Below are 23,660 nucleotides of genomic sequence, written 5' to 3' on the forward strand. Positions count from 1 at the left end.
TTAAATTATTGTAAATAGGTGAATTTCAACTTGGCAAGTACATTATATTTTCCCAACAATGATAAAAAAAAATACATTTACGTCGTACACTTATGTAACCCGGTTGTTTTGTTTAAGTTTGTGAATAATATTCCGATTCTAAAGTGCAGTGCTCAAATTTTTAAGGGAATGGCATAGTTGTTTTTTGAGGCTTGGCATATATTCCCTTTCTCAATATACTCATAACGTAGCCTAAACAAGTATAACCCGTAAAAACAAAGTTTTTCACTATAAATCCTTTATATGCGTGGCGGCGAGAGTCCTCTCGTCCTCTGGCTTGAGATGGCTGCCACCTATGGGTCAGATGATTGCATTGCACCATTAGGCAATTGGTAATTAAATATAATATTTTTGTCCTAAAAAGTGTAAAATTTTGGAAAAACATTTTACGAACATTAATTGTCACGCACAACGAGTCTGTGTGGAAAATGTCAGCTCGATTGGATCACGGAAAGTGGGTTAAAAAACGACCGAAAGATTTGCACGGTCGTAAGCAAGCAAGCGAACTTAATATAAAGGATTTAAAAAGAGAGGGTATTTAAATTGCAATATCAGAAGCAACATCAGCAGCCGTCGGAACGACAACAGGGGTAACATCAAAATAATGTCATCGTCAATCTCAGCAGCATCGTTAACATCATATTTCATCATTTTATCCAATATTCAACGGCATTGTTAACATTATCAACATCCATTTCTTCATCTTTATCATCTGCTTCGAGTGTGATTTCCTCCATTCTGCCACTTTCATCACATTTTCATCATCATCATCAGCCATGTTCAATGATCTGCCATACGATGGCCTTCCCTACTAATTTCCACCTAACACAGTTTCTGCGATGACAGAATCCACCAAGCACTCACGCGCAAATTGATTTCATCGCTCCATCTCCTCGGTAACTGTGTTGTCGTGCAGCACAGTTTACAGCGATAACATTTTGTGTGGACACTGAAAATGTTGCAGCATGGCGCTGACAATCACACACATGAATTAGAGCAGAATGGCATGCCAGGCCCTCTCTGCATTCCTTGTGCAAGACACAATTTCCTTTCAGTGGTGGGGGAGTATCCACAATTGCATGAAAAATGTTCACGATCAACGGCTCTTTCCCTATCCCCACACACTATTGGTGATCCCAAGTGTGCACAATGAGTAGTTGCATAATGGTCTGCCCCCCAGATAATTTGCAAACTACAGAATGAGGCATGTGTGATGTCAAAACGTGGTTGGAATAATGGCCAAAATTACTATATGGATTTAGCCCCTTGTCTCAATTGGTTCTCACCCAATGAAATGTAAATAAAGTGTGCTTTTGTCTTTGTCGTTGGTTTAAAAATAAGGCCTTTTAAATATTGAACATTCTATTGATGTGGGTTTCTCTGGTTTATCCTTTAATCCAGGTGACCCTGATCAGTGTAAATCTGCTGGACTTTGAAACTCTGAATCAGTACAACATGACTGTGTCAGTCACAAATGTCAATGGCACCAGCTCAGAAGTATTCTTCATTGAGGTGACTGATGTTAACGAGCCTCCGATCTGCAGTGATCAATTCCCAGCAGGTCAGTGTGTTGTTTTTTAGTACGTGTGTGATTCAATTTATGATGAAAAAAAACACGTGTAAAGAAGTATCTCTCATACATGGCGAGTCAACCGCTCTGCAAGAGACACAAATGCATTTCTCCGTCTCATGCAATGATGGCCGATCACATATTTGAGATTAAATTGTGGAAAAAGGCAACAATGACAAATGTAAGAGGGTAAAAAAGCAATTGCATTTGTTATTTAATATTTAACAGCAATCAGTGAAGGGACAACCAATGTTTTCCAGTTGATTTCCACTTTTTATTTTATTTACGTGCAATATTAATGGTGCAGATTACTGATATGATTTATTTCCTGATAATTACGTAACTGTAAAAAAACTCAGCTTATTTAAGTAGCATTCATGATATAGTTTTTCGGATTTGCAACATGGGAATCATGTTATTTTTTCCCCATGGGTGGCATGGAAGACACATTTAACAAACCCAAACTGAATGCAAACACGAAGTATGTTATGACAATGTTTTTTATGATATTGTATTCAATGCTGCACTGTACCCAAAATATATGTATGATTTTTGTGACAAAAAAATTACTATAATTTGTTTGGATAGCTTTATAAAAGCAAGAATTGGTTTATTATAACATGGTTCAGCTCTAAAAGAGTGATGGTTTGCGATGGGTATGGCGCATTTGCAGCCGGTGTACAAAAAATTGTATTTGATGCTTGTTTTTTAAAGTAAAATTTTGTCTCACTTTTACTGAACGTCTCAGGCGCTCATATTCACATTCTAGAGGATGCGCCACACGCGACAATCGTCTACAGAGTTAGAGCCACCGATCCAGATTATGGTGACATCGTCAGTGTAAGTCAGAGCCCACCAAGCACCTGACACTGATTCGTGCATTTCTAACATCACTTCTGTCCGTGCCTCTGTAACTGGAGAGCGCTGCTGCCGTGTTGCGGTTAGTCCGCTGTGACGCAGGGTGAGGAGGCCTTCATTCAGAAATGTATTCAAATAGGGTTGTATTTTGTTTCACATTATAACTGTAATTATAATGTACCAATAGAATGTCCAATATTTAAAAGGGTTTTTTTATGCACTTCTGCGGCCGTCTGGAATGCTCTTCCTTCTGATATTAGGAAGCCACTGGAGCTAGGCACTAGATTTAAACAAATTTCATTATATCTGAATTTTGTGTTTAGTTTATTGTCATTCCCCCACAACTCCGATTTGCATGGTTGGCTACGTACGATGCGAAGGAAGTTTTACATACAAATATAATTAACAAACATATGCTACATGCAAGAAAGCAATGGGATATGTACTTTCACATTAACAGTTGAGAGTTTTGCATCCAAATAAGACAGAGAATGTACTCTCCTTTATACATTAATTGGCATCAGCATGTGAACACATTTATTGTTATAATATTTTTGATGTTGCAGTTCTCCTTGCTAAATGTTGAACCAGTATCCGGCCTGAGCCAGTTCAACTTTAATGAAGCTCAAGGAATGTTGACGGTGTCCTCGGCTGGTTTTGACTGCAACGCAGACATGGTGAGATACTACACCCACACGTGACATCTTCACAAAACCACACTTGTGTGGTCTGGCCTACTCCTAGCCACTTGTACGTCATCATTATTCCCAGTTGTGGGATTCAATTCATACAAATCAAGCTTCATTCGCGTGATTAGTCCCTGCGTGAACAGTCACCTGTTCATCAAACCTAAACGGGTGGGTTTTCACCCTGATTTTAAAAATAAAACGTGATGTTGATGCCATTGGTGGCTAATGGTGAGCTATGGATTCCGTTCACCTCTGCGTCTCGGAACAAGCAAGTGGCTCAGTGTTAATTTTATATTTGAGTGGCATAGCGCCACTGTTTTTAAAGACATTGTACTCACCGCATAGAACTGTAGTGACATGTCCACACTCAATGAAAGGTGGTGCCAAACTGTGCCACACGCCCTCCCGCATGGCCTTGTGGGAGCCTCGGTACCGATAAAGTTATTTTAGAATCGGAAGAAAAACAGATGACGTAAACATACGTCATCGGAAAGGCAAAGGGTTAAGAGCAAGATCGGGGTTTAGCGCCCTGTCTATAGCCTTAAGAGGCTGTTGGGGCAAGTGTTGTTAGTGAGCACCTATGAAGGCCAGAACGGCACACAAGGGGATGGGTGGGCAGCACCACACCCGGCCGCCTTTGTCTCCCCAGTGGCGAAGTTTACACACCGCACCAGGTACTCAGTTGAGGCTGAGTCGACGTAGTTTTTTTGCTATTTTTGTTATTTTCTGTGAACCTATCTACGTGACTTTACCGAAAGACCCAAAGAATATCTCGGCTCAGATTGTTTCCAAATCGTCTGTGCCGCAATATATATAAAGGAATATGCTGATAACAGTGCAACAACGCGGTTCATATTGTTGAAAAGTTGTCATCCTTTAATAATAGGGAATGCTTTTTGGAATCGCTGTATGTTCAAGTGTTCATACGGGTAAATGTAGATGGTGCACATAACGGTATCATCCATCATAAAATAATTACACTTAGACAACTGTTTTGAACTTCATGGATGAAATGCTGGCAACATATTTCCTTATATAACAAGGATTTTACATACAGGCGTGAATTCGCAGTTCCATCTTTAGGGGACATACTTCATGCTTATGCTATTCGTTTCACAGTTACGTGCTCAATAAAAAAAGATCGTCATTTTTTTTATTTTCAGTGATAAAAATTCACAGAAAGAAAAAAATATAAATTCACGAGGGCGTTAACCGCGTCACGGCAGCACCCCAGTGTCACGGGCTGGGCGTAGCCAACTTGGATCCGCTGCCTTTGTTTGCATTGCGTGCTGCTGCTGCAAGCAGCCCACGGAAACGTGCAAGAAGTCCTTGAATGGACTCCTTATTATGTAATCTTTGTTTTGTAAATCCAGGGATAAAAATAATTATATAAAATTTTACTTCCGTAACGCAACCCCCCTTATAACATGCATGTATATGGGAAAATAGGCTTAATACAACGCGATTCCACTTATGCACTGTTTGTAAGGATCGCGCGTTATGCGAGGGACGCCTGCATATATACTACAAATCTTGAGTGATCTTAAGCTTTTTGAGTATATAGCTAACTGTTTATGAAATATATTTAAAAATCTAGAATTATGTAAAACACAAAAACTGATAACATTGATGCTTTAATTGACATTAAAGGAAAAAAACAAAATAATTATATTTTTTTATTGAGATAGTCAAATGTAAATATTACTTTTGTTATTGTGCACAAACATTGTCACGTTTTATCTTTCAGAATTTCTTGCTGGACATTATGGTCAAGGACCAAAACGGCCTTTCGTGCAACCTAACCCTGACAGTTACAGTCGTAAATCTGGATGACAACGATCTAGTCTTTACGTAAGATATGTAGCTCGGATACACACACACTGTTTCTTCATGGATCCAAGCAATAATGGAGTGAAGCTCGGTCATGTTTGGCCCACGTCATTGTACGGTCATATAAAAAAAATAGTCTATTGCTCATGTTGGGTGTTACTTTGAAGAAGATGTATAATTCGTACATGCACAATGATATGTGCAACATCTCCGTGTAGAGTTGTGTCTACAAATGTTTTCGAATTGCTCTATGTTCACCTTTGATGTACATCAAACCATTCAAGTTATTATATTTACTGAATCTGCCATACAAACTTAGTTTTATATCATGTATTGCAAAACCACTATAGCAAATCACAACATGAATTATATTGCCATCAAGCAAAGGTCAACATATGGCTTTTAAAAGTCAAACCTTTCACAGCACTATCCCGGTGTTCTGTATAAAGAAAATCAGCAAAAGGAATATTCCACCTCTACCAACCAGATGCGGCTTAATCACAACATGCATTCGAATGTGCGTCGATGTTTCTTTAGGGCTCCATCAGAGAGGGTCTTTTGGATTTCAGAAGAAGAACCTCAAGACCATCTGGTGACTGTAGTTGCAGTCAACGATACCGAGGTGTTCTTTTCATTTGTGAACCATGTGGAAGGGTTTTATATAACTCCAGGTGAAGCGGACTGCACTAAACACGCCTCTCAGATTAATGTGAGAATAATGTTAGAATGCCCTATCGATGTTTTTTGCTGAGCTACACACAGAGAGAGATGAGAACATTTATTTTCGAGAACATACATCTCCATTCACATCCCACTTCCGCCTGAGAAGAACTTATCCCCCCCACCACCTCACTGTTCCCTTTCTGCAGCTGATTTGCAGACAGTAACCGATATGTACATTATGATCGAGTAATGAAAGAATGATGCCTAAAACCTAGGCCTAAGGACTATTCTCGTGGGGCGGAACTCGTGAGAAGTAACCTGCGTGCAAGATGCTTGCTCATCTGTACTGCAGGTGAAGGCCATTGCAGTATACATTGCATTTGCTTTGCCATCTGACAGCGCACTTCATGTGCTCAAGTAGCTGGGCGTAGTGGTAGATTGTCTGTAATCCAGTCGATTGGGGGTAAGGGTTGGTGGATCACAATTTAATTCGTGGATACAAATATGGTTTGTGAAAACCCATCTGTGTCAACCCCACCTGTGGTTGACCTTTGAGTGTCGCCCCCTCATGCGTGTGGGTTTTCCCCGCCCACTCTTTGCTTTCCTCACACATGCAAAAAAACACTCCTTAAGAAAATTAATTGACCTAACATCGCAATTATTGATTGCCCGCTTTAAGTGGCTGTTTTGCGGCTCTTTTAGGCACAGGGCAAGTGAAAACAGCCTTCAAGCTGGACGTAGACGACAAACCTGAGCTCCAGAGTAACTATATACTGGTTCGGGCGACAAACTACATTCACGAACGCAGCGTTACGCTCAATCTCACAGTCTACGTGATGGACATCAATGACAATCCGCCAGTCTGCTCTTATTACCAACGCATGTACGTATTACGACTCGTAGATAGTGCACGTGAGAGAACAACAATTACCCATATATACGAACTCATTTTATTGCAGCTTTGTACACGCACATAAAACCTAAAATTGTTTAAGGATGCCTTTGTGTAGTGTTAACCAACATCTATTTCTCATGTGGTTTTTTTCTATTGTAAAGATTGCGGATTCCAGAGACCACGCCTGAAAATTCTGCTGTCGTGGATGTATCCTGCACAGATCGTGATGTGACATCACCGAACAATGTGCTGAAATATAGTCTCAGCACTGACGCGAACTCAGAAGGGCGCTTTGCAATGACGGAAGCTACTCTCAAGGTATTTACAGCAGCTGCCTGTTGCTGAGCTGCACTGATTTATGGAGGAGAAACACAAAACATCAGTGGTAACAGATTGCACTGCATGGTCATGTTAGGTTTCGATCAACTGCATTACTCTGTCACCTTAATAAATATGATATTACAATGGGAGTAATGGGAAGCTAATGATTTAAAGTATCCTCTCGACGTCATGAAATTGTATTTTTTGTCAAGGCAATCAGTAGCATGTTGTATGTATGTATGTTGAACTTCTTTCACAGCATACGTAGCCAAACCATGCTAATCGGAGGGTGGCATGACCTTGTTTCGTTTTCTTTTCTCAGATAAATTCAAGTTTGGATTATGACACGGCAGATTTGGCATCTGTGGACTACAAGTACATTCTGAAAATAGAGGTTTATGACCTTGGAGTTAATATCTCACTGACGTGTAAGAAAACTCGTTTTTTACGTAAAATATATCAGTCTTCTGAAAATTATTTAATTGCTTTCAGTTTATTTTGCAGGGAGTTACGTAATTTTTTTGTTGGGGATCATATAGAGAGCAAATGTGAAAATCTAGATCAAACTTAGGGAAGCTAATATTGCGATAATCACCAAGTCGTGAAATGTAATACTTGGTATTGTGACAAATGACATTGTGACAGGTAAGTGAATACAACGACTGATGATATCATCGTAATTTTCTTTTTAAAATGCATTAAAATATCGTCGCAACCGGTGTAGTTGAAACCGTGGGTCACTGCAAGTTGCCAAGGTCGCATCAGACTATGTTTCTAATTCTTAAGGTTCGTATATAAAAAAAATTCAGTGAATTAAATGGTTTAAGAGTAGTGGGAGTAAAGATCCCAAGCCACCCTGAATGGCTAATTTATTTTATATATATGAAAATTTATTAAAATCAACTTGTCACATGCCACACAGTACTGCATTTGCTTAATTTCGGAGAGAGAGAGAGAGAAGGCGCGATGAACCACAGACAAGCTGACAGGTCGTCGCACGATGGTCCGGCACCGACGATTGTCCAAGCGCTGTGGTCCTGAATACAATCTTGATTTGAAGCTTTCGTGACTGCAGGAATCCATACTCTTTGGTTCTTTCGGTAAAGTCACGTAGGTAGAAAAATAAAATAAACCACGACGTTTCGGGCGCAACACAAGCGTCCGTCATCAGGTGTATGAGAATTCATGGTTTCCCACCTGATGACGGACGCTTGTGTTGCGCCCGAAACGTCGTGATTTATAATATTTTGTACCTACGTGACTTTCCCGAAAGAACCAAAGAGTCCTGAATATACTTTAAGATATTTTCAGCCAAAGTGTCTAAGCATGTGCGAGGCAACTGGAGCACCCAGAGAAAACCCACGGGTGTGAGGGGGCAACACTATATCCCATACAGATGGAACAGATGAATAATATAGGAAATGCAATGCTTATGTATGAGAATTATGACATCGTTATTCATGTTAACACAATCATGCCTGTGCCTCCCTGACACTCACACACAGCGACGGTGACAGTGATCGTAGTGGTGACCCCCGTGAATGAGTTTTCACCTGTATGTACGGGGCCAGTGAGATTTTCAATTTTCGAAGACCAGAAGGTGGGTGACAGTGTTTCTCCGAACAAACCCTCGTGCACAGACCAGGACTATCCATTGGATAATCTGCGCTACTCGATGATCGATGGTTCAGCCCACTTCTACATCGATCCCAAGACTGGTCAGTTTTTTTAAAATTATATTCCGTACCTGTGTTCATGTGCAAGAGTGAGAATGTGCATGCTATTTGAGCATTCATAGATGAGTGCTTATATTTACATTTTATAAGGAGAATTTTCTAATATTCCTGCATGAAAACCTACCAGCCAGGTGGATTGCAAGTTGTTAGTGTCGGTGGCCATGATAATAGGCTATTTGAACTTCCTTTGTCTTAGCATTACCGAGTGTGTCAGCTAAACTAGCATCTGCTGTTATTTTTAATAGATGCCATACTTGCCTTGTGTGTGATGATCTGCAGAGAATTGAACATGCATAAGAGGAATGTGCTCGTGATTTTCAGATTAATCAGATGTTTTGTTTCTGATTGATTTGAAAAGCAGAAGTAACGTCACGAACATTCCATCACTTCTGTCACGTGGCATCTGGTGATGCTATTATGGTTAGCGTGAAGACAGTTTACTTTTTGTACTTAACTAAAAATAAGCGAAAAATTTAAAAATATTTCTAATTGTATTAACAAATGAGAAAATCTGAAATTTAATACTTGTACATTCTAAACTTACCCCTCATACATAACAATGGCATCAGATCTGGTAAAGTAAGGCCGCTGAAGTTAAACCTGAATCTTTTAACTTTGAATCCACTCAAATGGATAATATTCTCTTCATTATTAAGTTGTGCTATTCTACCAAGTAAAACAAACACTTGTAGAATTTACTTGTGAAAATGGGAATTCACATGGTTGCCATTGACATCAAAGCTGCATCCATGAAAGGATCAAGCAGAGCTGTTTAAGAACCCAATTATATAACCCTGAGGTCATGTTTGCACTGTGAAGTGTTGGTTATATTGTACAAATGCTCCACATACAAGGCAATTGCGTGCATAAACATTGCCTAACGTAGCAACCAAACAGAGTGGCCCATGACGCCTTCGGCTTTTGTGTGCTGTGAGCACTGTCAAAATAAAACCAGTTGTGAAAGTCGAAAATATGTCTTTCATCGAACTTATTTCATGGTGCATTTGGCTACGCAAGTAATTTTTTGGAGTAAAAGAAACGACAGAAACAACACAATTTACAATGGATTTCTTGTCATTTTAGCCCGAATAAAAAAGCTTGCCTGACAAGCACAGAGAGTATTTTTTTAATTGTAAAACTTCATCATGTATTTCGATTTAAAGCTTTCGTGACCGCAGGGATTCATCTTCTTGGTTCTTTCGGTAAAGTCACGTATATTATTTTATTATATTATTTTATTATATTATTTTATTATGTTTCATTTTTATTATTTTATTACTTCCCTTCTACGTGACTTTACCGAAAGAACCAAGAAAACTTCATCATGTAGTTCAGCATTGCTTCTCAATCCGATCAAGTGGTTCGGCGGCAAGGCTGAGAGGCACCTAATCATAGAATTGTGAGTTCAAAATCCAAGTTTGGGGGGGGGGGTAGACCCAGCCCATTATCCCTGATGGACGAATGACACGAGTACCACTTTGTGGGGAAATGAATAGTTGTTGTCCCATGGAGAGACTCGCCCCATTCATAGGAATGTGGAATTTCCACCACTGGCTCAGGCTTGTAAACAGCAGATGAGCATTGCCTCAATGGTCATCTAAAGGCATTAAGCACGGGGATGTGCTGCGTGATGTGGATCAAAAGAGCATATTGAGTAAGCATACGCTCTATGTTTGTCTTCACAGGTATTATTAAACTGTTGAACCCAGTTGACAGAGAGACAAAAGCCACATACCGAGTAACCATTAAGGTGGAGGACTTTGACCAAGACACGGATACTACAAACGTTAAGACTATCTTCCAGGATTATCAAATCGTAATATTGGTATGAAAACATGTGAATGTTTTAATAGTCACGGGCACGCATTTGCAAATACGTAAAACGATGTAACACTTCACGAGAAGGTCACAGAACAGTCACAATCGGTATGGGTTAATTAGATTGGGTGAGTGGCAGACGCACCACCCACATTCACAACTTTGCCCCACACGCACACAATGTGTAGCTCATTGTGTACTGGTATTCATCATCATCTTCATCATCAGCCATTGTCTATCTATCAATGCACAAAGGCCTCCCCCGTGTCGTCGCGGTCCTGCTCTGCCACAATCCATCGCACTCCTTGACATTGCCTGATGTCCTCGTCGTTTTAGCTCCCCCGTGGCCAACCTCTTTGGGGTGTTCTCTCCTTTGGATGACATTCTGTCCGCAGTCTTGTCCATCGCCCCTCATCCGATTCTAGTGATGTGTCCTGCTCAGGCCCACTTTTCTTGACAGCCAATAAAATACCCGTTACTTGCGTGTGTTCCCTGGGCCATGTGCTCCTCTTTTTTTTTATATCTCTCATTTAATTTCCAGACATGCATCTATCCATGCTTCTTTGAAAACGTTTTAGAACGTTGCTTTGCGTCACATTTTCTTTGGCAGTGTCCATGTTTTTGATTCATACATAACAGGAGGCCTTTTTAACACGTAGGCTTTCGCGACCAATATTGTTCATAATCAACGATTTTTGGGTTTAGATCGCGTTATTTATAAATGTGTTAAAAAGGCCTCCTGTTACTGATTGGCCGTGTCGGGTGGTGGAGGGTTACGACACATTTATAAATAACGCGATCTAAACCCAAAAATCGTTGATTATGAATAACCGGAGGCCATTTGCACTGTTTGAAACTTTCCCGTTCAGGTACAATGGCATGCAGCATTTTTATTATCACATTCAGTTTTACAAATGCAATCCATATTGCTATTATTATTTCATATTTTCCCCCGTATTATAGGCAGAGGTATCGAATTCAGAGAGACCTATTTTCTTTTCTGAAACGGTATGGGTTTGAAACTCTTCAATGCCAAATATTAAATGATATAGAAACGGCTGTGGCATGATTACAGGATAGCAATGTGTCATCACATATTTAAATGCACGACAAAATACAGCATTTCAGTAATTAATTTTGTTTATCAATTTTAAAGCAAGTAAGGTATTCCGAAGAAACAAAACACGTGATAGCTTGTAACAATAAAAAGATCTAATAACTAAAACAACACTACTTATAATATATTCAGTAAATTATGCAGCTTTGCAAAAAATTTCACAGCTACTATCTGCATTGGGGTGGACACATGGTGCAGTGGTTTGCGCATCACATGATTAACTCAGTGAGCTGAGTTATATCAATGTTCATAGCCATAACATAGTGGCAGTAATGATGTAGCTATAACCAGGAAGATTACTCAGCTCACTCGGTTGATCAGTGGCCATAATACAGTGACGGTAACCATGGCGCATCACCACCGTCACAAACATGAAGCTGGTTACTGACCCCACACAAGGACTTATGGGGTTTGACCTACCCAGGAAACAGGGGTCAGCTCTAAATCGCTTCATTGATGGAAAATGAAGAACAGTCGGCAATGTGACTGCAGTCACATTGGATCACGTGATCCCACACTGCCTGCACCGCTCATTCATGGCCAACATGACCGACATCCACCAAGCCTCCACAGAGGCTACTGAATGGCTTAATAGCCTCGATGTGCACACAGATAACGTTTCTCATTTCGCCTTGCCATGGAATATATAAATAAGTGGCAGTCACATCTGAACTGGTCCTAGTCTTCCCCTTCAGCGACCTATACTGACCGACATCGTGGTCAAACAATTCGCATGGCAGACAGACATGTCGTGGGAAAGACTTCATTCAGTACTAGACTGATAAGGAGCTTAGAATTATGCATATTTATTGTGGTAAATTACTATTACATCATAATGAGAATGTGGACTAAAATCCAAAGTAAAAAAAAAACAGTACTCTATTTATGAAATATCAGCAATGTCTTGTTGATGCCACTGCTGGTGGAAAGGCCTCGACGAGAGGAAACTCTACAGAGCCCCTCTATTGGGCATTTTGGTCTACTCTTGCTGACCAGGCGTTTTGTGTAAGAGGTGGAAGTACTTCCTGTGATTCACCCAGCTATCCTGCTGGGTGAACAGTGGTAGGATGGATTCATTCAATGAGCACATTGTTTCAAATTCCACGCAGAGGGATTGAACCAACGACCTCTGAATTGAAATTCCAGTGTGGTAACGATGGCAGCAGTTTTTTAAGACCATGCAAAAAAAATATTTAAAATGTTTGAAAGTCCACCTTTGTCCCTTACAGATCCCTTGCCTTGTTTTCATCGGACACTATATTTAATCACAAATGATTAATCCTCCTTGAATACTATTCAGCAGCGTGTTGATCAGGGCACACGTGAATATAAATTTGGCACGATATCTACAGAATTTGGTTTCTGGGAGTATAAGCCTTTGTAATTTCCTGAAACCCTATCCCGGAACCGAGTTTTGTTTGCTTTGTGTTTTCTTGCACAGAATGTGAACGATGAGCCTCCCGTGTGTGACCCGGGCTTCTATGACATCACTATGTACTCCACGCTGGCAGCAGGAGGATCTGTTGTACAGCTTAAGTGTGATGATGTGGACTCTCTTGACGGCGAACTTGAATATGGAATTGTCGGTGGTAAGCAGCGATTGTTGCATTTTTATAATTTTGAAGTTTATGTTTTTATATGAAGTCATGGCCTCTGCCATTCTACACAACACTGATAAATGTGTAAGCTATATTTGATTCTCCACAACAGCCTGCAATGTTTCATTTAATGTCATCCACATTAAGCAGCCTATTTCATTCTTAATCTTATAAAGATGAATCTGATATGATACAAGAAAAAGATTGGGATAGATCTCAAATTGTGGCATCACAGGATATGACACCACTTACCAGAGGTGTGGACTCGAGTCATGTGACTTGGACTCGAGTCAGACTCGAGTCATGAATTTGATGACTTGCGACTCGACTTGGACTTGCATAACAATGACTTTGTCCCACCTATGAGATGTGGACTCGAGTCATGTGACTTGGACTCGAGTCAGACTCGAGTCATGAATTTGATGACTTGCGACTCGACTTGGACTTGCATAACAATGACTTTGTCCCACCTCTGCCACTTACATTGTGTCACTGTTTGACTTTTCCAACCAAAATTTGGTGTCACTTGGTGAGCACACGGACAATCGAAATGATAACTCAATGTACATTATCCGAAAATCTTAAAATCCAGAAAATATCTTAAATAGTTCTTTACAAAATGATATTCTTAGGTTTTTTTTCGGTAAAGTCACGTAGGTAAAACATCCAAATTAATAAAAATAAAATAAAATAAAAATCACGACGTTTCGGAGGCAACACAAGTCTCCGTCATCAAGTGATGCAGCTAATCTGGCTGTGACGGTCCCACCTGATGACGGAGACTTGTGTTGCCTCCGAAACGTCGTGATTTTTATTTTATTTTTATTAATTTTGATGTTTTACCTACGTGACTTTACCGAAAAAACCTAAGAATATGAATCCTTGCAGTCACGAAAGCTTCAAATCTACAAAATGATAGTCAGAAAAATGTAATGTTTAATTCCAAAACGCATCCCTAGATTGTACCGGATCTGTGAACTGTAGGTACCACTAATGCCACTAATGGATGCTTTGTGGTGACTACATTTCCACCAATCAAATACACTCTGGAAACGTTCAGCTACCGTCAACTGGTTGAAGTTACTGACTGATACACATTACTTGAATTATTTTGGTTTAACACGTAGGTTTTTGCGACCAATATCATCCATAATAGAGGGGGGGGTTGGTTTAGATCGCGTATTTACGTTGGGTTAGATCGCGTATTTACGCGATCTAACCCAACGTATTTACGCGATCTAACCCAAAAAAATCATTATGGTTGAATAATTTTATGATACGAGCTTTGGCATTGGTGCACAAAAAAATATACTACTAACAAAATACTCAACACACATTGTCTACAACACTCTCTGACCTCGCCATTTATGAAGAAGGCACATTGCCCGTAACGTGATGTATTGTATGTGTCCTTTGAGGGCAGTGTTATTGATGAATGTCGAGTTAATGTGTTTTGTTATTTACAATTAATTTAGCTTATTTGTGCTCTGTCCGAAAGAAAATATGATTTACAGACAGTAATGAACTATCTTTGCATGATATATAAAATACTGTATATCCTCCTAGTGCGGCTTTAATGGAGGAAATGAACGTAAATTTAAAGTTATTTTTAAAAAATACTTACAGTATTTGTTAAATCTGTCTATGAATTCATAATATCAGGTTTATTAAAATCAGTACTTTATTACTTGAATTTTCATTCAGGACCCATTTCCCACCATTGCATCAAGGATTAACATATCACAATACAGTATTTTCATCAAATTCGCTGTCCCACGCCAGGTAACACAAACGGCCGTTTCGCGCTGTCCAATGCAAAGCCACCTTCGGTGTTGACTCTCTCAACGTTCAGTTACTTTAATCTTGGTGGCATCAATGACCCCCAAGACTTCCAGCTGCTGGTGAAGATCAGCGATGAAGGTTTATCTGCAGACAAGACGAGGAGACTGAGCAGCACAGCCACTGTACTCATCCACGTGGTTCCCTGGATCACAACGGCCCCCACTACCATCACGACCACAGTAAGACCATTCAGCAGAGACTGGCACTATTGGCCGTCTGTATGTACTTGTGTGCCCATCGTGTTTACACTGTGTCACTATGGCAATACACTATGTTCCTGTATCTTATTTAATGTAATGTTGATTTTGTGATTTCGTGATCCTGTGGGTGAGGACTGTGGGGAGTATAATAATTATATCCCCTCGCTGTTCAATTCATTGTCGCGAATCAGGGTCGAAATTTGATCCATTAATATTATTTTTAATTCTCTGGTGCATGTAGCTGGCTCTTGTGGCCTAAGTGGCCACGAGAATCCATTTCATATGAACTGAAGAAAATCGATAATTACACAGACGATTCGATGCATGTATATCATGAGCTGAAGATCGATGCATCGGTACACCGATGGAGTACATTAAGTCCTCTATGTCCCTCCAAATATGACCCTGTGTCCCTGCGTGTATGTACTATATTCCTGTGTATATCTATAACTCCTGAAATGTACTATAATGATCCCAAACATATTTTGGTAACTACTGTAATTTTTAAAAATGTTTTCGTGCTATCTATTCTGCTGACAACTAACTGTATTATGACATCTTATAATGCAATCATAGTCAGGATACAATCTCAAATAGTTTCGCACTACTCACAGACGTTGATCACTCCCCTGGGCAGAGCACAGTCTGACTGGCAATTACTTAGAATTGCTCAGAAGGGTCATTTGAGGTGCCCCACTGAGAGAAATACAATTTAATCATTTCCAGGATTATTATCTAACGAACTACACTCGATCTAAATATGATAACAAAAAAAACAACTCACCCAGTTTCCTCCCAGATACACCCGAGATATATCCCAGACACACAGGCAAAGCATTCTGTGAATGTCCCGATATTCAGAGATTCTATCATTTAATAACCCACTACCTTAACCATACATACACCAGGCCCAACATTTACTCTCCGCTCGCTGGACACCTCTCTCTCCTTGGCCTGGAAGTCCCAAAAATATGGAAAGGTGCAAACACCCTCGTTAGGGATACCCAACGTAACAGCCAAGAGAACAATCATAGCCAATTGACAAACACACACCCCCCCCCACCCCATCTATGCAGACCTGGGTGAACATGCTGGATAAATTATCGGACACCTGAGTGCCAGATTGAGAAGACAAATAGTAGAGTGCCAAGCCATTTGGAAACCCCATACAGTCGATCATCGATTACCCGGCTGCTCCCAACATTATTCGGCAGTCCCAGGTCGATCCGGCGAAACCGGCAAAACCGCTCCAAAGGGTTGTAACCAGTCCGGCTATCCGCACCATGTGAGCGACAAAAAAAAGAGTAGTTTAACACGTAGGAGGCTTTCGCGACCAATATCATCTATAACATTGTTTTTTTAAGTCTTAATTTTAGAGCTTTCGTGACTGCAGGAATTACTCTTTGGTTCTTTCGGTAATTCACATATAAAGATTAAATAATAAATTAAATAATTGCATACGACGTTTCGATTGCAACACAAGCAATCATCATCAGGTATAAATGAAATAGCAACAAAAAATCTAACCAGAAAACTATAGACAGACATATAAGCAGACAGATATCACCAAGATACATAGAGAGAGAGAGAGTAACACAGGCACAGAGAGGGAGATCGTCTCTGTGGCGAGGCCTTAAATAGACAGAGGGGGGCGGGGGCAGAGAGAGGGAGGGGTTAGAGAAGAAATTAACATGTCAATGAGTACGGCGACGCGTGGTAGTAAAGTACGCAAGCTGAACATTAGGAGAGAGGGAGAAAGAACACACTAAATTAAATAACCTAGCAAAATATCGAAATGTTATGTAATACAACACAGAGAGTCGGTCAACACACAATTAACACATAGCCTGGTCGATTACGTATTTCAAAGATTGCTAAGTTAGAATTTAAGTGTGAAAATTCCAAAGAAAGACAAAACATAAAACAAGAGGAACGGAGACACACAGACAGAGCAGAACATAAGAACGACAAAAAACGAGTGGAGACAGAAAAAGTACACTAAATACACAGGCAGAGAGGTTTTTTTTGGTTTCTCTCTCTGCCTGTGTATTTAGTGTACTTTTTCTGTCTCCACTCGTTTTTTGTCGATTTAATATACCTTTGATTTCTAATGTCAACGTCTAATGCTGCAAAATAGCACGTGAGTAGAGTTTTCAAAATGCATTTGGAACAAGCTCCAATCCCGGTCGACGGTTGACACAGCCCTTCATACCTCAAGGGTCGATAAAATTGGTACCGCTTTGTGGAGGAAGTCAACGATAATCGTGCTGTAGACAGACACCTCTAGCCCTTAATGTGGACTTTTCACCACCAGTTCAAGATTGTGAACAGGAGAACAGCACTGGCCCCACATTTACATAAGTGGGAAACCACTTAAATGTCACTGTGAATACTAGGGTCTAATTTGTAAGTTAGTCTCATCCAGCCTTGTGCACCAGTCAATGACATTTGTATAACATTTGTTACAATAAATATATTTCAATTGACACTTCTATGTTTTTTGATTGCTCTAAAATGTTGCATTTTCAGGTTTTCACGACAAGAATCATTACTATATTTGACTACTACTGGAAGCCTGAAAGCTGGTTTATTGCAGTGATGACAATCATTGCACTGGCACTCTTGGCAATCATTGGTTTGATTTCATATTTCTGCTGGAAACGGTATGAGCATGCCATCATGCAACCTTCGAACGATGTAACAAAATGTACAAGTATCACTGATAAATGATCTACATGTGAACGAATGTTTACAAAACAAATTGTTAATACCTATAACACACTTACCCAAATCGTATGTTCTTACCAGCAATACTGTGTTTCCCACCGCCATTAGTGTAAATATTGTAAATTGTAAATATTAGCACGAGCAGCATAACTTCCGTAAATCGTACTTGTTACATATGCACACATATATTATATGTTGAGAGCCAGTAAACAACATTCACTTTTTTAACACCGTTAAATCAAACGGTTTCTGGGTAATAATTTCGACATATCAGCTCCTGTGATAAATATATTTTGAGGACAGTGCCGTGGAATTGTGGCATGAAATAATGGTGCGTAGAAACTATCTTGGAGATTAATAAGGGCAATGAGCCATCATGCTTTTTCTGAAATTTGCATTGCAAAGTGCTGATATTTAAACGGTTGTACATGGTTGTTACACATGATATAAGAACATTGTTGAAGATGGTAGCATTGTCTCCAACTTTACAAATGACTTTACTCACGTTTTCCAAAAAGCAAACATTTAATTATTCCTGATCGTGAAATTAATGTCTGGCCTGCTTTAAGCTCTCCCATGGATTGGAAGGTATACTGCAAGGTATAAGACCCTGCTCACATTGCAGCAATATATTACGCAAAATCCATAAACATAATTACATATGCATGCTCCACTATTGTGTGTACGCATGCCTAAAGATGTATACAATTAGATAACTTGAATAAAATATTACTTTACAAAAGAAATTATATGGATGATTTGCTGTGGTAAGCTATGTATATTTTCATAAATATCTCGCAGCAGGTAAGCCAATGATTGAACAGGGAAGCCATCGCTCGTCCAGAAAATATATTAACATTTCACATCTATATTAACGCAAAGTATCACCATCAAGTGGAAAGCTTTTTATATAAATGGTCCTTCATAAATATTACAGTGGTCTAGTTTTACAGACACGTTTCTTCCAAAGGAGTCTGTTTCCCGCCACCACAGTGATACATATCACGAAAACACAATACATCCATCAAAAACATTGCCGTATAATATTAATGTTTACGGTAAACTAATAATTTGGTGATAGAGCATTGGAATTGGTGCATAAGCACAAACAATTCAAACACGTTCATATAAATAGTAGCCTGACACTTGCCAGTGGTTCTTTCTTTTGTGTGCTTGCAAATCACTGACAGTGCATTCCCTTATTTGTTTTCTTTATTTTGTACGTTCTATATTTGTGTCCCAGCATGCCCTGCTGTTGGAAGTTCTGCAAGCCCTCGCCATCCGTAAAGGACCCACCGCTGCTGAAGGCCGATGAGTCAGTGCTTGCTACATCTTAAGTTCCTCGCACAACCACACTTCTAACGTGTGCTGTTAAATCCTACTTTGAAAGAAACCCTTCAAAATGTAGCTCTTGTATTAAAAACACTGGGGAAGTGTTGCCGTGCTGTGATAGCACACCGAACCTGCAATGCAGAGGTCGCCAGTTTGACCTAGCATAGCATTTGAACAAAAGGAAAGTTGCTCATATCCCGCACGCCTCGATCCACCCAGCAGTATAAATGGGTCCACCACAGTTAGTCGATGTGGTGGGGTATCGTGGGGGTAATGACGAAGCCTTCCAATATGTCAGGCAGGGCTGCACCTTTACCTGTTCACCTATTTAAAAAAACACTTGAATAGTTATACGAAGAGGGTGTTTCCCCTTTTTTCTGGGAAGAAAACTGAAACCTTTTTAAAATGAATCACGTGTGCATAATTCACAATACTTGTGGTCAAAATGCAAACAAAAACACACTATGATAATATATGCATTGTCCTTGAAACTGATTGGTCCACACCAGAGACGGCTTTCTTTTGAGCCTCGTCTCAATTGGTGCTAGTTCAGAGGACGCCAAAAGGCGTACAGCTCAATGACAATGCACTATCAGAGTAATGAGGGCTCGGGCTAAGCATCTACAACTTGAATAGTTAACTCCTTCTATTGTGCTACTGCTCAATGTATCCAAGCTGTCTCACAGCATTTGCGTTGCGTTGTAATATTAATTGTCTGTCATATGCTCTGTATGTTTGCCTTGTATGTTGACATGCTTTTAGTATTTAGATGCTTTACAACGTCAAACTACAATCATCCCTTGAAAAGTTTACTTAAGATGAGACATTTACTGAACACAACGCAATGAGAATATTATGCGTCATGACAATGATTATCCCAGAGAGAACCTCAATGAGTCTCAAAACTTTTCCAGGAGGCATTGCGGTGATTTATCCTTCAAACAATGTTTTTCTAAAATGAAGGTTTGTGTGATATTTGGTACAGGTTAACTGACTTATCCAGTTCATCTCAGAAGGAAAAAGCTCACAAAAACGTGCTGAAACCATTAAGTAGCCCTGTAAGTAATGTCTACCTGGCAAAGCATCAAAATGTCGTCCTGTGATTACACATACACCATTGTATATTGTGTATATTATATACCTCCTAAATATTTAATTGTTTTAATTTACACGTTACAAAAAACACTTTTGTTTTACTGTAGGAGTTTGATGGAAGAGCAAGAGATCCAAGTAAGATCATTATTTTGCAGTTTAAGCTTAATACACAACATGCGTACATGTACACAATAATAGGCACAGCGTTTGGCTGCGATAACTTTGCAAATCGACTATATTTCAATACAGTCATTGTTGATCCAGTAAAGGATTACAACATTTTACAATTACAGCACTTCAACTATTGTAGGGGGTGGCGTGGTGGCACTATGGTTAGCCCACTGTGTTTTGATTTTAGTCAAGTAAGTTTGATATCCAGCCTTGGCTAACGTAAATGGTGAGTGGTATCTGAACCTGTCCTGGGCCCTCCCCTTCGCTAACCTATGCCGACCAGAATGATGAAGTATTATCCAACCACCTTCATGCTTTGTAAAGTGTTAGAAGGCTTTTATTCAGCAGTTGATTTAAAAATTGCTGTAATTTGAATATAGTAATTACAAAACAAATATATAATATAGTTGATGAGAATAACATTTTTATTTAATTCCCAGCGAAAAAAGAGATTATGCAGGAAGAAATGTGTTAATGATGCATTGTACTAAAGTACTGTACTTTTATTTACATGCATTTCTTAATTTACAGTGACGGGAAATGAATATCTTTTCAACTCGGTGACTGGACAAAGACGCTGGATTTAAGCTTAGGATTCCTTTTGTGTGCAAGTATAATCCAAACAAAGGATTCGACTCATAGATATCATCATTCTAATAAATATTTTGCATGGTTGATTGAATTACAGTTGGTATTTGACAATATGTTTAACACAAATTCCATATTCTGAAATCACAAAAAAGAATGTAACTTATTTTAAAAAGATAAGTTAAATGACCAATATATGGCCCCATTTAAAGTACGAGTGATGGAAAGTCACCTGTAAACAAATGTATGTTTCTACCACCCATGCACTTTACTGTATGAAATGTGTGTGTACTTTTGTGAAATTGACCAATCTATTTTCTTCTTTTCATGTTTAAAATTAAAATTATTATTTTGCCATGGCTTTGTTTTCATAAGATTTTTTTCTTCGAATGTGTAGCCAAACACCTTTTCATCAGCTGTAACTACTACACAGTAATTTACAAAACACTTCAAAGCACTGTAATCTAACATTAGATGATACAAATGTCCATATTTAATTTTTTAATAGTTTTGTGTCCCCCTCCCTTTACGGACATCAGTCGTGGGAGGACCTATCAGATGGGGGCATAGCCACTGGGTGGCGTGGGTGCACGGACACCCCTAACATTCTTAGACATGGCTAAGAGACACCCACTTAAGGACAATAATAATGCTATCTTTGAGTCCAAGTTTGTCTTCTCATGTTGACGTCAGAACCTTTGAACACCGAGCAGTGCACGAAAAGTTGACATTTAGATTCAATAAATTGTATTCGAGACAAGCGGTGGAACCCACGGATTAGAGAGCACACACATGTCAATGACATCGTCAAAACTATTTAGATAAACAATTGTGGCTTGGGCAGGATAAACATGGCAGGTACGCAATGAACCTCATCCAAGAGGACGTCCGCCGAGGAGATGGAGGAATGAGATCAGTTCGAGTGCGAGATGAATTGTTGCGTTGCTCAATCGTGAGAGGTGGCGGTGGCTTGTGGAGGCCTTCATCCAGCAGTGGATTGATCATGGCTGACGGTGATGATGACAGTAGAACTCGCACCTCTGATTACCGCGGTTGGCTGTGTACGGTGCGAAATAAGTTCCACGTACATACAACTCCTCTTATCTGTGATAAAGTGGGGAGCGAATTTCTTACACTGCAATCTCGGCAATAACTAACAGGAATCATTCGATTGGAGGCCACATCCAACTTCCAACGGGTGGCCGTGCTTCTGCTGTCGACATTTGTCATGGAGCTCAATGTACTTTGCTGATCCAGTGGCTTTTTAAAGTATACCCCTATTTATATTCTTGGTTCTTTCGGTAAAGTCACGTAGAAGGAAAATAATAAAATATAAAACTAAATTCTCACGACGTTTCGACTGCAACACAAGCAATCATCATCAGGTGTGAAATCCACCGCAAGAAAATTTGAAACGTCGTGAGAATTTTATTGTTTTATATTTTTATTATTGTATTATTTCCCTTCTACGTGACTTTACCGAAAGAACCAATAATATTAATCCCTGCGATGATATTGGACAAATCCTATCAGACGACTTTTAAGTAGCCAAAATATGTCATGTGAATGGATATGAATGGTTTTTTTTCTTCAAAATAAAGAATATTAGAAATTGATGTCTCAAAACATTGTGCCCGAGCATTTTTTTATACAGAGTTAATTATCATATTGTGCGGTTTGTAAAACATGTACATATTAAACGACACAATGCACTTTTACCAATGGCATTCAATCGAAGCAAAAATCAAGCAAAGTATATGGTTCTCAGGTAAACATCGTAATATATGTCAAAACAATATATACATGACCATAATAATAGACAAAAAAATTAATGAACTAAAGAAATATCGTTATTGCGAATGACATGAAACTGCACTATACATTTCCGTGCACATTGTTTTGCTGGGTGGCATTATCTACAAGAGCCATACTGCTGTTGTGAAACGGTTAGCACGCTGGATTTTCAATGTAGGGAAGTTGCAGGTTTGATTCGTTATCTCGACGCAGCATTTGATATAATGGGCGCGTTTATTAAATGATCCTGTCCACACACAGCAGGCTGGGAAATGTGGAAGAGTAGGCAGCAGGCCAGTACTCTTCAGAGCGGTTCTCTAGAGCTCCCTCGAGTCGTGGCCCTTCTGCCAGCATAGGTTTCAGTAAGCCATTCCAGAGCTGCACCTTTACCTTTTTTAATATCAACATGATCATTTCACGAAAACGTGACTATGGGGCCAAAGGCAGCATCGTGACCGTACACGCAACTCTGAGCCCGCTTTAAAGAATCTCCTGTTGGTTTTACGCAAGTGCAAACACCATTGCAACACAACCTGTGAGCACATGGCAGGTCTTTACTCAAGTAACGGCAGTCCAAATACTGAGCGGACGGAATAAAACAGGTATTGGATTGTAAAAATACAACAGCGCTTTCTGCTCGGAGAATGGTGTCCGTGTGTTTAAATAAATACGGACGGAAGTCACGTCCGGCGCGGGTCTCCGTGAGACCTGTTTGACGGACTTGTTGCGTGACCCATTTTCGGGCTTGGCGAATGGCCACGTATAAAGAGGTGCTTG

At 39.7% G+C, this 23,660-nt stretch overlaps 1 protein-coding gene across 1 annotated transcript in view; it reads left to right on the plus strand.

The window, feature by feature from the left end:
• LOC144721288 (cadherin-related family member 3-like) overlaps positions 1-22,715 on the plus strand; it is a 32,954-nt gene extending 10,239 nt beyond the window's left edge. Inside the window, exons 4-20 of the mRNA XM_078598789.1 lie at positions 1,441-1,600; positions 2,358-2,449; positions 3,034-3,144; positions 4,904-5,007; positions 5,524-5,657; positions 6,352-6,532; positions 6,706-6,862; positions 7,188-7,293; positions 8,371-8,583; positions 10,287-10,426; positions 12,978-13,125; positions 14,917-15,155; positions 17,706-17,839; positions 19,147-19,218; positions 20,221-20,293; positions 20,438-20,465; positions 21,033-22,715. Of these exons, the coding sequence (XP_078454915.1) occupies positions 1,441-1,600; positions 2,358-2,449; positions 3,034-3,144; positions 4,904-5,007; positions 5,524-5,657; positions 6,352-6,532; positions 6,706-6,862; positions 7,188-7,293; positions 8,371-8,583; positions 10,287-10,426; positions 12,978-13,125; positions 14,917-15,155; positions 17,706-17,839; positions 19,147-19,218; positions 20,221-20,293; positions 20,438-20,465; positions 21,033-21,088 (2,148 nt within the window). The 3' untranslated portion in view covers positions 21,089-22,715. The remainder of the gene's footprint in view (positions 1-1,440; positions 1,601-2,357; positions 2,450-3,033; positions 3,145-4,903; positions 5,008-5,523; positions 5,658-6,351; positions 6,533-6,705; positions 6,863-7,187; positions 7,294-8,370; positions 8,584-10,286; positions 10,427-12,977; positions 13,126-14,916; positions 15,156-17,705; positions 17,840-19,146; positions 19,219-20,220; positions 20,294-20,437; positions 20,466-21,032) is intronic.
• Positions 22,716-23,660: the final 945 nt, after the last annotated feature.

This window comes from Lampetra planeri, chromosome 11 (genome assembly GCF_965212315.1).
Source record: "Lampetra planeri chromosome 11, kcLamPlan1.2.h2, whole genome shotgun sequence".
Lineage (NCBI taxonomy): Eukaryota > Metazoa > Chordata > Hyperoartia > Petromyzontiformes > Petromyzontidae > Lampetra > Lampetra planeri.